This window comes from Oenanthe melanoleuca, chromosome 10 (genome assembly GCF_029582105.1).
Source record: "Oenanthe melanoleuca isolate GR-GAL-2019-014 chromosome 10, OMel1.0, whole genome shotgun sequence".
NCBI classification, from domain to species: Eukaryota; Metazoa; Chordata; class Aves; order Passeriformes; family Muscicapidae; genus Oenanthe; species Oenanthe melanoleuca.
In genome coordinates, this window is record NC_079344.1 from 9,552,636 (window position 1) to 9,569,175 (window position 16,540).

Consider the following 16,540-nt stretch of genomic DNA (forward strand, 5'->3'; position numbering starts at 1 on the left):
CATCTCAGGGTGACAACCTGTAAGGCACTTTGCTCCTGAGGGTCACAAGACCTCACACCTGACCTGTGGCAAGGCAAAACACAGGTCTGCCGTGGAATTTGCTGTGCTCATGTGGCTTGGGGGAGCCATGAAATAGGATGGAAGCACCCCAGAGGGGTGAAAGGCAAATGAGCAGAGGGAATAACTTGCACAAAGTGATGCCATTAACTTTTATAGTCTGCCCTTAATGTGGCAACTGGAGATCAATCTCTAATTGAGTGAAACAAGACTGGGTGAACAGCACCATTTGGTCCCTTAATTTAATTTTCTGGTACTGGATTATTCCAAAGCCCAGGGAAATTTCACTATTGCTTCTCTTAAAAGAATTTACAGGTCTGCTACACCACCTTTTATTCACTTTCTCCATCTCCCCTCCCAGTGCAAAACACCCTGCAAGTCACTGATGGTTTTGCAACCATTTGCTGCTGTGTACCTGACAGATCTAGAAATCAAGTCTGCCTCCTCATTTCCCCTTTGTTCTTTTCAGATTCCCACTCATTTCACAAGATGCTCTCTCGGACAAAAGGCCCACTCAACTCACAAGTAACAGAAGAAATTTTTAGTGTTGAAAATTTTTTTAGCTTTCCCAGGTTTTAGAGACCTCCTGAGTGTGACTCACCAAAGGCCTCCAACACACACCAGCTCTTCTCTGTTACCTAAGTTGTTCTTACATTATGTTCCTAACAAGAACCTTAGCTTGCCTCTCAAAAGAAAAAAAGACACTTCAAATTCCCTCACAGGAGCCTTGGAGAGGGAGTGTGGATGCCACTGATGCAAGCTGGCATTGTTTGTCCTTTGTAATGCAGAAATTTGTAGAAATTCCTCCCTGGCTACCTACTGTCCAGCACAGAAACCAAGGCTGGCCTGCAAAACTACATTCTTATATTAAAAAAAAAAACAACAGGGAGAAATGGGGACAAGATGTAGAGAAGGTTGTGCATATTTAGGAAGAACTGAGAATGTGTTAGCATATCTCTGAGAAGAAGGACAGATTAATTTGTCTTTTTCTGCAGTAATGTCATTCTTGCATGAGATGCCCAATTTTCTAAGGCCACCCTTTGCAGGGACATCAAACTCTCAGGGCTGGAAGAGCCAAAATCCTGCGGGTGCTTTAGATATTTGAGAACAACACACCAGAAAAATGGAGACTGCCCCAAATGAACTGGAATTCCTCAAGTGCAGCACAGTTGCCATGGCAGCTGCCAGGGTCTGTGCCACAGGATGAGGCCAAGACAAAGGGAACAGCTACAATAATAGCAAGCAGCTAATTCTCCTTCCTGAGTTACCCTGAATGCTCTTTAGCCTCTGAATCTGGCCCACATCTCTACCAGCTGTATTCCTGCTCAGGATTTTTCACACAATTCTCTGCTCTCACCTTTGGTACAGAAACGATTTTTGTTTCTTTTGTGAATTTTACTTGTTTCTCTCTAAACTCTACCACTCTACTGGTCAATGATGTGCCCTCCCCCAGCAGGACCAGTATTTCCAATGTTTCTGCCTCTTGACTGAATCTCTCTCTAAGAACTGCATTGTTCTGTGCTTCAAATCACCTGCAAGAATCAGTATAGCCAAGCTTCCTCTCCCAACTTTTAAGGTTTTAATTAAGTGTGGCCACTTCATGCAATTATAGCTGCAATCTCCCTGTGTCAGCCCATGTTCTTACAGAATGAGATCAGGTATCAACATAATGCAAATGTCTGGCAGGCAGCATGCAGGCTTGTCAATATTGGTTTTGGACAGGGTATCGCATCCCTAACTGGGAAGCATCCTTTATCATTCAGAGGAGACCTTGATCACAGCTCCCCTGAGAAATTCACACAGGGAGAATGTCCCAAAAAAAGCACAGCCTGTAAATTGATAAAAACGAAAAGAGAAATGGCATTTCCAAGAGCATAACCTCCCTGCTACCCCACAGCTTGCAACACCCTTAACCCTAACCCCTCTCCACAGACAGCTGAGAGCTGCCTGAAAAAGAGCCAGTAAGGCAGCCAAAAAGCAAGATGTTCCTGCTTGGAAAAACATATTCTGGTGTTTAGGGTTGGAGTCTTGCTACCTTCTAATGGACCCCTTTTATGGCCTCAGCTGTTGACTCCACTGTTTCAGTAAACAGACCAGGATGAACAGGAATAGCAGAGAAGTCCCAGCAACAGGAGGACAGAGTATCAAGTATATACTGCACATACAATGTCTTCTCCAATTGAAAAAGCCAATCCAGACATAAGAAACCAACAGTGAGGTCACCTTCCAACACTCCTGGAGTCAAACCCTGTGGGTTGTTTCCTCCTTGCACTGCATGACACTTGCACATTGATTTATTTAAAACAAATGTAAAAATTCCTCTTTTGCAGTGAGGACAGTTAAGAACAATAAACAATCAATGAGCTCTTCCACAAGCCATGCATTAATGAGCTGGTTTCCTACAGATATATTTCAGATGATCCCTTCAGCTGCCAGTCTTAGAGGTTTCTGTCCTTAGGGCAACAGGCAGCACAGGCTGGGGATACTCTGAGACAGCTCCATCTGTCTGACTGACAAGCTGGCTGTTACCTCCTAGAACAAGGCTGGGAAATCCTCTGGCCTGAGGGCATCAGTAAGGATTCTGTCCTCACAGTAATTTCCAAGCAACATAGAACAACATATTGTTTCTGAGACTCCTATCACTCTTAAAAGTTGTGGGAAAAAGAGCAAGTTCTCCTCACAACCAGGTACCATGACTGGAGATGTCTCAATTGACCAGAGAACAAGTATATTGTTGGCAGCATATGACTCTGAAAGCATCAATAGAAAAGCTGGTGATTTGATAAAAATCTGCAGCCTATCTTAAGACTATATGGTAACTTTCTTACCCCTTTTTAGAGAAATATGTCCCTATTTAGAGAAATTAATGTACATATGCTGTTTAAGAAAGAAAATAGACACTTAGAAATGGAATGTTCTGCTCAGTATATTTAATATCTAGGAGCACTGCCTAAAGTGTCCCTGTGAAATGAAAAGAAAATCAAAACCAGGCAGGTTTGGTGACACAAAAGCCCTCCTTCCCTCTTTGAATTTAATCCTATCATCTTTAGGGGAAAACTCCACCGATTGATAAATACTAGAAAATGTCCCAAAGACTGATGATGCTTAGAAAATTCTCTACTATGCAGCAGTTTCTCTTCATTCTCTTTAAGCTGTGCTCTACATCATGTAACCAAGCTTAATACAGTATTAAAAATTAAACATCAGGGACATTCACTTACAAGCAGTTATTCCAGCAAACATCTCAGCAAATCTAGGATCTCTCTCTTGGGAGAAGATAGCATCAGGCTTTTCCACAGACTTTCCACCCTCGTGAACATTAGCTGGTATACTTGGAACAGGCACCTGTTGAGATACACAGAGGAAAGTAATTCCCTCTACTATATTTGACAAAAAGGAATTCAGGGACAGTCACAATGTACTTTTAGTCTTGCTGAAATTTTCTGTTGTTTTACATCTTAAATGATCAGAGGCACAAAAAGAAAAGTCTGAGAAATTTCACCTGAGATAAGTCATAGGATGACAGCCCATCTCTTTGATGTACTTCGAGTTCTGCTTGCTGTTGCTGAAGTTGTCTGCAAGGGAGACAAAATTACTTTCTTACAAAAACCAATTAAGATACAAAAAGGAATAGTCATGGTCACCTATTTTACACTCCCAGTGAAACATGTCTCAGATGATTTACTAAATCCTTCCCTGTGAGATCCATTTGTATTTACAGCTCTCTCATTGAGAAAACCTGCACCACAGGAATGTAACAGGAATTCTGCTGCCATAGCACAGAAGTGAAGGTGGATAAGCAATGGAGGATGGAATACAATCTCTTCATAAAAGATTTAAAAATTCACTATTCTTAACTCATTGTCATCCTCATGCTAATAATGAAAACACCAGACCCCCTCTCTGATCCTGCTGAATGAAACAGTAAGCTTGCTCTCCAGGAAGACACCTAATAACAGAACACCTCAACAGCTGGAAATTATCCAGATGTTTTGCACCACTGATTAACAGTTGCTTTCTGTTACTTGGTCACAATAAGCAAGAAAACTTCTGGCCTGGAGATACACAGGTAGAACCCTCATCTTTGTGGGGCTCTTGGCTCAGTTAGCAAAGAAGATACAAACCCCCACAATTATGCTAGAGCTCAGAGATTAGGACAGGATTGAACTGACAAAATACTTGGATTTGATACTTGTAAATGATCCTTAACAGCGCTCAGTTTGTGTATGTTTCTGGCTTCTTTCTGAAGGAAAAATCACCCAAAAAACGGGAATTACACACCATGTGTGTCTCTCTCCAGAAATGATACTTGGACAGGCAGGAAGAGATGAAATTTTGCAAAACAGCAAGATAATGGATTTGGAACTCTGAAAATTACAATGTATTTATAGCCACAGGCTTAAATTTTAGATTTTCATCCAAATCTTCCTTTAAATTTTGAAACAGATTCAAGTGCGAAGGGACTGAGAGACAAACTCGCAGACAAAGTCAAATGACAAATTAGACACAAACCACTGGAAACATGAGGAATCACTCAAACAAGCAACTGAAGTAAGTAACAGATTTTGCTATCCCTTGATGCTTTTCCAGAAGACACTTTGGTCAGTTTTTATGCTCCATGGCAAAAATCTGTGTCCTGCAACAAACAGCAGGTCAGAGTAAGTAACCAAAGCCTTCTGCAAGCCTTACAGTGTGAGAACACATAATACAGGGAGTAACTTTTGTCCTAGCAGTAACATGCAAAAAAAGGCAGTCCTCCAAGCCATTAGAGAGCCATGGATTTTCCTTATTATTTTAGCAAGCAGAAAATTCCTAAAAATTACCTCTGGAATGCAAAGACATTCTTTGTTCACAAGCATAAAATGCAAACTTTTCCAAGAGAACTCCGGGAGGCAATTAAATTGTGGGGAATCTATGGGGAAGTTTCTAAATCCCACCCCGTGGACAATAAACACCCATTAAACCCCGTTGTTAACGTGAAAGCCAATTACACTGTTTCATTTGTTTTTATTACCACCGACTTGGTGCATGTGTCAATAAACAGCACATTAGGTCCTCCTCTGTTCCTTATAAAGAATGTTTTCTTGATTCAGCCATATACATACAAATGAGCCAAAGCAAACAGCACACTCACTCGTTATTTGTTTTGCAGGCACTTCTCTAACTCAGTGCTCCTTTGCCCCTCTCTATCTTTCATCTCTAATACTCATTAAGCTGCAGTACAACATAAACACCACATTGTGTTAACAGCACTGAACTTTGGGAACAACCTCCTGAAATCCATTTCCTATAAAAACCAAGAAGTTGCGTGTATCATTACTGAACTCTGTGCAAGCTATGCTGCACTTAATTAAGACTGAAATGCAAAGCCAGGGTAACATCTTCTGTTGTTGTTGGCTGCTATTGCATAAAGAGTTTAAATGGTGCTTGAAACCTGAAAGAAATTGTGCAGCAATTCATGGACTAGTCGTCCAGGGAGAGCTCAGTGCTGCTGCTGTGGCTGCTTCAGACTCTTCTATCTCACCAGCCTTTCTGGCAGCCAACACAGGCAGGTCCCTTCAACTGCTGGACAGTAAAAATGGAACAGAACAAGGAATTATCATCAGTTTGGGCAAAACTCAAAGCTGCCTTCTAACTTTGAACCCAAAAACTGTCCTTGGTTTCACTTTCAGTTTCAAGGGTTCAAGGAGTAATGAACAATTTCTTGGCCCTACAGGATACCCAATACAGCAAGTGAGGCACTGTCTGGGTCAACAGTGGATTCTGTCTGTACTGACCCACAGGTTCAGTATGAAACTGGGAAAGCCCTCGGCTTGGACAAGGAATGGTTCAGTAAATCTGAAGGCTTTGATAGTTAATGCAAATAAACATGGAAGAAAGAGGAAGATAGCATGGAAGTTCTTCTGAGGTTTGAAAAGATGTTAAGCTCTATGAAAACTGGTCACTGGTTCCCTTTCCAGGCATTACAGTAAACAAAAAATGATTTGAACTTTAAAATTAACAGACTCTTTGGTGAGAGAGAAACAACAGTACTGCATCTCTACCAAGCTTTTTTTATATAATACAGGCACATGTTTCCTGTGTCTGGTTTGGACAAAAGCAGAGCAGTTAAAGCCTTGGGGCTGTGGTTGTAAAATCCTCCTTCAGAAATTCTCCGGATCTCCCTCCTTCCACTCACCCCTGCAAAAGGGTCTAACACCAGTCTCAGTCAGACCACAGATGACACACGAGCACGAGAAAGACTTTACCACCACTACAACCAACTGGAATTTTATCAGAATAGTTGATCTCTTTATTATTTTGGCCCAGGAGCATCCAGAGCAGAAAGTACCTCTCCCACAGGCTGATTCATCCAGTAGGCTGCTTCCAGCAGTGACCTGTGCCAGCTCACTCCAACACAAAAAGTCTCGAGACTCAGGACAACCACAGGACTCATAAATTCACACAGTGCAGAACAGGATTTGTGGCTTCCAAAAATGAAACATCAGATATTCCACACAGGTCAGAAAAAAACATCTCTTCTTTATTTTGATGTATATACATATAAATATATATACGTGTAAGACCTTTATATAACCTGTCACCACAACATTATTTTATTCAAACACTGCTCTATCTGTATAATAAATAAACACTGATAACAATTATTTTTTCTCTTTGGAAATCAAAGAGTCCCAACTACACAGGAAGACGTGGTCAAACAGGGGACTCTTCTTTCAGCCCAACACAGCACAAATGTGAAACTTTAAATGCTTCATTTCTCCAGGAAGTTTCTCTTGGATGACTACACCCAAGTGAAACTGAGAGAAGTTTTCTTTTCTTTTCTTTTTTTTTGCAAAGAACTAAGAACATTTGAACCTAATGTTTCCTTATCCTTCTGTACCAAAAGCAAGTTTGGACATTTGAGTGTTTGAAGCTCCAAAGGACTATTTTTATTTTAAAAAAGGGGGGAAAAAAGACAGAAAAAAAGAAACAGAACAACCAAACCAAGCCAACAAGTAACAGTAAAAACCAAGGAATGTCTCCACAACTGGAGTCATCACTGCCCTCTACAGTCCTTTGGGAAAATGCTGTTCACTGACCAACTTGAGCTATTCCATTAACAAACATACACAGATGTGGCTTTGAACTATCCTCAGTTAAAAACTGATTCAAACCCAGATTTTTTGACTACTTTGTCTTTGCAATTTCACACTGCATTTTTAACTACTTCAAGCCTGTTTTTTATGGGGCTATCTAATGACAGGCAGATCAAATCTGTCTCTGTGCTTCCAGCTGGGCACAGCAAGGCATCCCTGCCTGGTCTCCATGGGAAGCACCTTGCTGGACCCAGAGCACCTTCCAGGAACATGTAAGGATGGCCACACACACCAGGGCTGGTGCCAAACCACCAGTCCCAGCAGCAGCTTAATGAAAAGTTGGAAATCACCAGCTGCACCATGATGTACAACTCTTCAGGGCAGCTAGGAAATTAGAAATCAAAACATGACCCCAAATGTGAAGGGAGAAGAAAAAAGCCAGAAGCAGGCAGGAACTGCAGTACTTTACAGTAAGTCCTCTTTGGAAATCTGAGAACTGGGAGAGAATAAGGGGAAAAACAAAACCAGTCTGAATAATGCATTCTTTCTACTATTCAAAAGCAAGAGTATAATGGGCTGTATCTTGCCCATTTCAGAACATTTTCAACATGACAGGAAAGAGGGAACATCCCCTGTCAAAGTAGCAGCAGGCAACTTCCATATTAGGTCAGCATTTCTGGGTTGTTATTCAAACCTAGCAAGAGGGATGGAAGCAGAGCCAGGAGCTGGCACAGTCCTGTTCATCACAGAGAGTGCTGTGGTGCCAAGCTGAACTGTACAGTGCAGGCTCAGAAAAAGCATTCCCAGAGTCAACACAGCATAAGTCTCCAGCCCCACTTTTTCATCCGTGGCCTCTTGGGAACAAAGCACAATTAAGCCAGCCCGGGACAAACCTCAGAAGATGTTTTTTACTTTGCAGGCCTGTTTTTGCATATACAAATAATTTGGAAAAGTATTATGGGACAGCAGAAATGTGGAAATAGCTATTTTGATGCACAGTGCAGACAAGCAGTCTGATTTCAAGACACATTTGCCTGTTTTCAATGAGCTTAACTATTCAGTTTAAGCCCAACTTTTTGGGTATGCAGGAAAAAAAAGAGGAAAACAATTGTGATGCTGGGTTTCATGTAAGGGAACGCACAGCCCTTCCAGTCCAGGTATGTGCCATGTCCAAAGAAGCAAGACAAGGAATGCCCAGAGGCACTTCCAAACTCCAATGCCATAGCCCCAGGGGTTTGGTTTTGCAGTGGAGCTCTCAGCAGGCACCTTCAGCAGCAGGCTGCTCCTTCAGCATTTCCAATACACGGTCTAACAGGCTCAGATCTCAAATACAGTAATTTCCTCCCAGCTAAAGACCTGGCAAAAAATCTCTGGTCAGACCAGAAGAAGATTTAGTTTTACGAATAGATTAAATTTGTATTAGAAAGAAGAAACATTTATTAAAAAGCCTCACAATATAAAGCAATCAAGGCCAGATTAGGTTCTGGAGTTACTGGCTGAGAACCCAGCAGCCTCCAAAAGCATCTCTGCTCAGTCCAGAGAAATCCACCTCCACCATACTCTGAGTGTGATCTCCTCCTAACAGGCCAAATGAAAGACTTTTGAAAATATGAATTCCATGTCAGGATGATTTCATTTCCCTGTTAAGATAAGGATTTGGATCACCCCCATACCTGGGGATATTCTATCAAATCTAATGTATCAAGAACCCTTCCCAATCAAACCTACTAGGAAATAATTCTGCCAGCTTCATTAGGTCGTAAGAGCAGACACAGCTCAAGCAGAAGAGCCCAGAACTACAGAATGGCATGATCACAATGAACATGGATATGGAATTTTCTTTTGGCTCAGGGTCAGGCTAACCTTCCTCCAGTATCAGGACAGCTGCTGAGCTGCTGGAAGCTCTGCATTAGTTCAAGGCAGCCTGGACTGAGATCAATAGACTTGTCTAATGACATAACAGATAAATGACGTTTCCCCCCAGTGCAGCCAGGCCCTGGAAGCATCACAGGATAATGACACAGAGAAACAGCTACCCTGGGAGATCTCCTGATGCAGCAAAACCCTGTTACAGCCTGCACTGTCAGACAGAAACAAAAGGTGTCTGTTAAAAATTGGGATGTGCTTTACAGCGAAAAAGAACTGTTACAATTCCTTCAAAAGCACGGAGCTGAGCACCCAGAAAGGCACATACTTAACGTTAGTGTTGGTGCAGATGATGTACTCGATCTCATCCGAGTAAGGATTCTGAAACGTGAAGCTGCTGGTCCTGATCAGCATCCACTCCCGGTTCTTGGTGCGGAAACGATACATCACAGACAGGACTTGACCTTTCAGTTTTACCACCTGCAAAGCCATTTGGAAAGGTTAGTAACAGGAGATTGCTATCTGCTGTGCAAATGAATAGTCAATAGCAGCAACTGGTGCATTTTAAACTTGAATTCCAGAAAGCTACGGGCACAGCAGAGGAATTTTTAATTTGGAGAGAATACACAAAATCCTATCCATGCCTACACTATCTCCTTCAGAATTAAATCCTCATGCTTTGTCGTATAAAATGCCAATTTCCAGCCTGCTTATAAAAAGAATACAGACTCAGGACAATCATCAGGTTGTGCTGTTATCCCAACAAAGAAACTTTAGGAATATTTTAATGTGAAAAACTTATTGAGAGATTGACAGAAACCAAACTTTAAAATGTTTATATGTAAATCATAAACCAAACACTGCAGCTAAACAAAACCCTATAGGTAAAGCCATTCTGAGGCTGACTGCTTTTCTGCTTGGCACCCAGCTATACAGTTAATATATGTGATAAATCAGCACTAAAATTTAGGTAGAACAATGCTTAAACACAATTGTGTTTATTTTTTGTTATTTTAGAAACCGCCAGGGGTTGGTTCCCCACCACCCAAACATACTAAAAGGATGGCAAATTGCTAACAAGAAACACTTGCTTCTGACTTTCAGAAGAAAAAAGAGTGAGCCAGTGTTTGAATGGAGAGAACACTGATAAGTCACTGTCCATTTTATTAGTATAGATTTTTTGCTTGCACAGGCTGTTTGTTTGTAACTAAGAATTCAGATTTCTGGGTTTAGTAGCTGAAGTTTTGCTCAATTCAACAGCTGGGCACCAAGTGAGGATTCAGAAGCAGCCAACTAAAATACATTCAAAGCAATCTTCTCACACTGGCCCTACAACAGCATTTCATGTGCTGTCCAACAATCTGGGGTTAAACCAGAAGAAAATTTCCATGGTTTTAAGTCATTCAGCTGGCACTTACCTGGCCTATCTCTGTTTATATTTTACAGCTTTTCCACCAGGCTATCTCAAGCTTGCCACAAGGAAGGAAAGGGAAGGTCTACTGCAAATAAATGCCACATCTTGTGGATTCTTAATCATTAACATCTGGAATTTACTTTTTATTAGCTATCTGCAGCCTGTATTCTCTAAAAGTAGAAGACTCACTATTTACCTTCTGTCTTTATTGACAAGCAATTAGATTAAGAAAAATGTTCCAATCCTGGTTTTTTTAGAGGTTTGCAGTTCAAATTAATCAACTGGATATAGAACTAAATGGAAACAATGCAAATAGAAGACAATGCAAATAGAAGACAATGCAAATAGAAGACACAAGCTTTAGCAAAGCCCAGGAAAGTTTAAAACCATACTAAAGTAAATGACTTCTGGTTGGTTTTGTTGGGGGTTTTTAAATGCTTTTACAGGGTTTTTCTGAGCTCACTGAGCAACATTCTTTTATCAGCAATTTTCTACTACCACACCCAGGGTAGAAACCATAGAGCTGGTGTAGAGTGTGCAATCTGAATAGTATCCTACTGGATAGCTATCCAATAGCTGCATACTGGACCCTTTGATATTAACCTGTATTTGTTGGTCTTAACCTTGAGACTATCTTATTCTGGCCTGATTTTTCCCACCCTGATGAATGAATTTATCTTCCCAAGGAAATAAAGCTCTGAGATAGATACTGGCAATTGACCAAAAATTGCAATACCCACCCTCCCTCCTTCCCTCCTCTGTTATGCACCAGTCTGGTTCTGATACTGTCAGCAAATCAGAAGTGTCAAGTTTTCAGGTTTTAGGAAAAAAAGAGTTTAACTGAAATCACAGTTACCTTTTTAATTAAGAGATTTCTAAGTCTGAACTAACAATAATAAAACAAACAGCAGTGATCTATTACCCTGAAATCCTGATTAAGCAAACAGTAATTCTGTAATAATATATAAAGTAGAGAGACTGCTGGTGGGAAAATTCTGAACTGTCTTAAGACAGAGCACACAAACAAACCAGCACAAAAAATTTCAAAGCTAATGATTAAACTTTACTTTCTTATATTCTTCAGAAATAAAAACCACCTGGTGCAAAGCTGAACTGTTTACTTCAGTCTTTTTATTGCATGATGGGAATAACAGCCCCAGTCACACTGCTACTGTAGTGAACAAAAATACACCCAAGAAGGCATTGCCTGCTAAGGAAACACTATTTTCATAGATTGGACATAGACTGAGTGAGCAGGAACTTTCACTTATAATTGTATTTTTCCCCTGCTATCTTTCTGTATGACCTTAAGCAAATCCTGTAGGTCCCTGATCCAGCAAATCACTTATGCACATGCCTAGCAGTGAGTGGTGACAGTGGAGTCCCCAGCAGCTGAGTTCAGGGACACACTGGCAGCCTCCCACAGCCTGATCTCCCTCCCAGGGAGCACAGGGAGGACCAGGTCATTAACTGCAATGTTCATTAGCCAGCCCTGCTGAGACCCAGGCAACACTGGATGTCTGATGGGCCATTATCCAGCAGCTCTCTGTCACTGTCTCTTGGACAGATGAGTGGAATCAATCATTTGGGCACCACTGAAAAACAGCATCTGTGCTCTCACTGCTCCTGCGCCGCTGACAGCATCAGGCACCAGCTCAGGGAGCTGAACCAGCCCAAAGCTGGAAGCTCCCTGCAAAAGGAGTTAGTGCCTCAGCCTTCCAGCAAGCCCATCCATCCAGCACCAAGGCAGGAGGAAGGTGGGGAGGAGGGCAGGCAGGAGGGAAGAGGGGAAGCAGGAACTGAGGAGGATTCAGCTGCAGAATCACATCCCCAGCCACGGTGGGGCAGAGGAGATGCTCTGAGTGTGGTGATCTGTTTAAAACACTGAACTATCACAGCCTGTGAATCAACATCTTGAATTTAAAAAGGCTGATGTTTGCACTCAGATTGTGCAAGGGAACTGGAGGCTCAGTTGGCCATGGGGCTGGTAGTCCCATGTTGAAGGGGGGGATGGTGAGATGGTGAGATGGTGAGAAACTGCTCAGGAGGACCAATATCTTACACTGTGTCCAATGGTTCTGCAGAGACCACAAGCTCAGTCTCACAATCTGTTCTAGGGACACAGCATTCAGTTGATTTTCCCCAAGAGGCTCTGTCTGTGCATGCCATGCCTGAACAAACAGCTGGCTATAGGAATTATTTAGAAGTCACTTCATATTCACATTTCACCACTGAAAATACATCTCAGCGTCCAAGAGATGGATCAACACAACAGGATTGAGCTATTGGCTGTTGTTAGAAAATCTGGGACCACTTAGATCAACTGAGCCTCAGCAATCAGTTAAACACCCTGTGCTGGGTGTTCTGGTGCAGCAGGAAAGGCACTGAAAAGCCCAGCAATAGGAGGCAGCTCAGGGAAAGCCCTGCTAATGCATGTCCCAGACCAAGCTGAAACAGCAAGCTCTGCAATGGAATAAACGTCTCTGATTTAGCTGATGTAAATGTGGCCCATGATAATAATTAATCCAAATCAGTAACTCTTCCTGTATGTTGTATTTATTTTGTTACTTCCCTGTACATTTCAATTTCTAATAGAGAAAAAGGGCCAAATTACATGTTGATGTAAAGTGGTGTAATTCCATTAAAGTACATGAAAAAGCATTTCATCTATGCTAGCAGAGAACTCAGTTACAAACAATTCAGTGTCACAGAGGGATGTAACTACTTCCAAACCAACAGCCCATCTTGGAAGGTAAATCATTTTGGTTACCACTTAACATAGTGGGATCAATACAGGCATCTCCAAAACAGTTCACCATGTGCAGCAAAAAAACCCATATATAACTAGAATATTAATTTCTGAAAATACTGTCAACCTGTGCTGCAGTTTAAGCTGCCATTTATTATGCAGCTTAACCAACTGATTACTGATCAACAAATTGTTCTGTATCTTGCCACTCCTTCTCCTAACAGAAAAAAATACCTTGAACTATGAAATAAAAACTAGTTCTGTGGTCAAAATAATAACAAAATAATAAAGTGTGGAACAAAAGGAGCAGGACACAGCACCTGTTGGAAACTCTCTCGCAAATGGCTTTGATCTTCAGGATGGCAGAATTCTAAAATATCTTTCCCCAGAAGATCCTAGAATAAAACATAAATCTATGTAAAAACCCAAACCACAACACAAATCCACATGCAGACCTGCAAGTAATTCTTGCAAAAAAAGATCAATCACTCTTAATGGGACTACTCAGTTAATAGGAATGAACCACACAAAAAAGGTTTGTAAGCATCATGCCTTATGCTTTTACAAAAAAGTTTAAATGATTTTCTAATACCTGTGAAATGGTGCCCTGAAAAGACTGGTATCTGCTACTACAGCTCATTTTATGGCACTAATTTTTGTAAAAATAATTATTAATAAAGCAATTTAAAATTTAAATAAATGAATAAGCAAATGAACAAGGAACTACTTTTGCCTCTAAATTGCAACTGTTAGGAGTTATCTGAGGGAGTGCTGTGGTTCATTTACTATTCTACTCAGTTCTGTACTAGCCTCCTGTTCAGAGGAGCAGATGTAAGCCTAAAGGAAATTAGATGCTGTAAATTATGTTTTCTTACTGTTCAAGAGATTGGTGGAATCAAAGGTCTACAGGACTAAAACTCTCTCCAAGCACTGTTAACCTTCTATCACAGAAATGTCTTCACTGGAAAGCTGTGCAAGGTTCTGAACACTCTGCTGTTAGAATTTTAATCAGATCTAAAGTCTAAGAAGATATCCCACACAGAGGCATGGACAGCAAAGAAAAACAAACAGCATTTAGTGCACAATGTATGAATTATCAGCTGCAAATACTTCATGCTTGCAAACGGGACTTTCTGCTTTAGCTCCACCCATTCTCCACATTCCTGGTGGCCACAGACCTGGGGCTGGTAGCCAATGACACTGATGCACCGTGGGTCCACGAAGGTGATGACTCCATCAGAGTTGTGCCTGGACAGGAACTCCGTGGGGACTGACATGCCGTTCATGTCCATGCACACCGGAGAGCTGGTCACCTGGGGCCAAGCAAGAACACCAGTCACCCAGGGCCAAATCTGACCCCACAGCTAAAGAACACATCTGCTGGCAGTAAAAGTATTTTACAGACTGTAAAATAAAACAACAGCACAGATAAATGACAGAACAGCCTTTAGTCCAGTTTGCAGGGCAAATATCTCACCCCGTGGCATCTATGGGGGTTTAGCAGCACAGCAGAGAAACAAACACACCAGAATTTCCCAAGAAGGGGGGATATAGTGAGGATAGAAGTCCAGCTGGATTCCTCTCACTTTGCAGCACATCAGGCATCGTGGTTCCTATCTCTGCCAACCAAGGATGAGTGACTTGCAGAGGACAATGCAGTCCATTATCTGTAGACCTAACCAACAGGACTGCTCAGACTAAACACTCCTGTTTCAGGTGACATGAACCCCACCTAAAACACCCACAGAACCTGAACCAAGTCCTCCAGAGGCTGAGGTAGGGGATATTAGACCAGCAAGTGGCTGCTCATAATGAAAAACAGTTCTCTAAATATTTCTCAGATCTCATCAGAGAGAACTATGTGTTTTCAGCTCTCTGCCTGAAATTTGTGCTATCAGGCCACTTCATATCCATTCCTTCCCACTAGAGGTACAGAGGGGAGTGCTGATTTTCTCACAACTTCCAGAGCTATCTCTGCTAACAATGCAAAATGAGCAAAACCTCATTTTTTTGCTAACTTGGAGCAGATTAACAAGTCAACTGTATGCAAGATTTCAACTTGCTATATTACATCTGTGCACCCTGACTCCTTTCTGATTTAACCCACCACAAAGCTTCCTCCTGCCTCCATCACGTACCACAATGGCTCCTCTAACGTAACAGACATTTTGACATTACTTGGAAATCATCTCTCTTTGGAAGCTGTAACACATGAACTCCCATAACTTCCTTCTTTTTATTAGTGGAATATATTACTCTTGATTATGAAAGTATGATTAACCTAAAACCCATCCTGCAGTACTTGTGTAGCTCTGCCCTGGCCATGGAGAGCCACTCTGCAGACATGCTAACACTTGCAGGCTGTTGACCTGGGGTAAGATGGGTTTGGCACCTGTGAAAGGGTCATTCCACCTTGTCAGGGTCATTCCACCTTGTCAGGAGGAGTGAGCCCCTCCTAGCAGATGGCAGTGAGTGCAGGGGATCACGCAAGAGGCTCAAACATGTTCACCCATGGCAGAATTCCCAGAGCAGGAAGATGAAAACTGTCCTCCCTGCTGTGGTGAAGGAGATTCACCACAAGTGCTTTAGCTCAGAGCTCTGAACTCTGCTTAGCAATGCACAAAGGAGGAAATGCACTACAACAATTGCAACCGTCTGCACAAAAAGGAAAGAAAATTTTGTTCTCCCAGTTCCTTCAGCTCACATCTCATCTGAATGCATAACACAATACACACTGAGAATAAAGCCAGGATTTCTGAAGTGCCTCTTGACTGCTTTATCATTACCATTCTCAGGACAACCCCTGCAATCACAGTTTCTCAAGTAGTTGATTAATCAGAGAGTGAATGACTGGAAAAATGGCAGGGAGTGTATCACTGGCTTTGGGGGTCACTTTAACCCATCACCTGCAGCACCTGCACTGCCACATTTCTCACTGCCCCCAGCACCCCAGCCCTGCACACCCTAAGGAATGTCAGGCCTGTGCACACATCTTCAGAGGCATCTCTGCTGTTGTTTCTGGATTAAATACATATATCCACCAAAATCACAGCCTAATTTTGCTCTGCTGACAAGTTCTAGACAAGTTACTGACAGCACAGACATCAAGGCACTTTATAAACTGGAGGCATGTTAAAAGTTACAGTCTAGTAGCAAAACAGTGTGCAAATCTTTTACAACCACACCAGAAAAATGATCATGCTTTCAGAAATAGCTTGTGTATGGAAAGACTGGCATTACCTGAAGCCTTCCTATTGCCACAAGGCAGTATTTACTGCCTTGTCCCACATCAGCATCTTCTTCTGGTATAGTCATTCCTGGAGTAAATGATAATAAATACTGTTACAATTAAGAAATTGGAATAAACAGTGATGC

At 41.8% G+C, this 16,540-nt stretch overlaps 1 protein-coding gene across 2 annotated transcripts in view; it reads right to left on the reverse strand.

Annotated features, from left to right (window-relative positions):
* Positions 1 to 16,540, reverse strand: part of ARNT2 (aryl hydrocarbon receptor nuclear translocator 2) — a 94,554-nt gene that overhangs the window by 15,800 nt on the left and 62,214 nt on the right. For both annotated transcript variants that reach the window (XM_056499808.1, XM_056499809.1), the window contains 6 exons: positions 16,406 to 16,482; positions 14,344 to 14,478; positions 13,486 to 13,560; positions 9,331 to 9,482; positions 3,560 to 3,632; positions 3,279 to 3,402 (listed from right to left, as the gene is read on the reverse strand). In XM_056499808.1, coding sequence (XP_056355783.1) covers positions 3,279 to 3,402; positions 3,560 to 3,632; positions 9,331 to 9,482; positions 13,486 to 13,560; positions 14,344 to 14,478; positions 16,406 to 16,482 — 636 coding nt within the window. The remainder of the gene's footprint in view (positions 1 to 3,278; positions 3,403 to 3,559; positions 3,633 to 9,330; positions 9,483 to 13,485; positions 13,561 to 14,343; positions 14,479 to 16,405; positions 16,483 to 16,540) is intronic.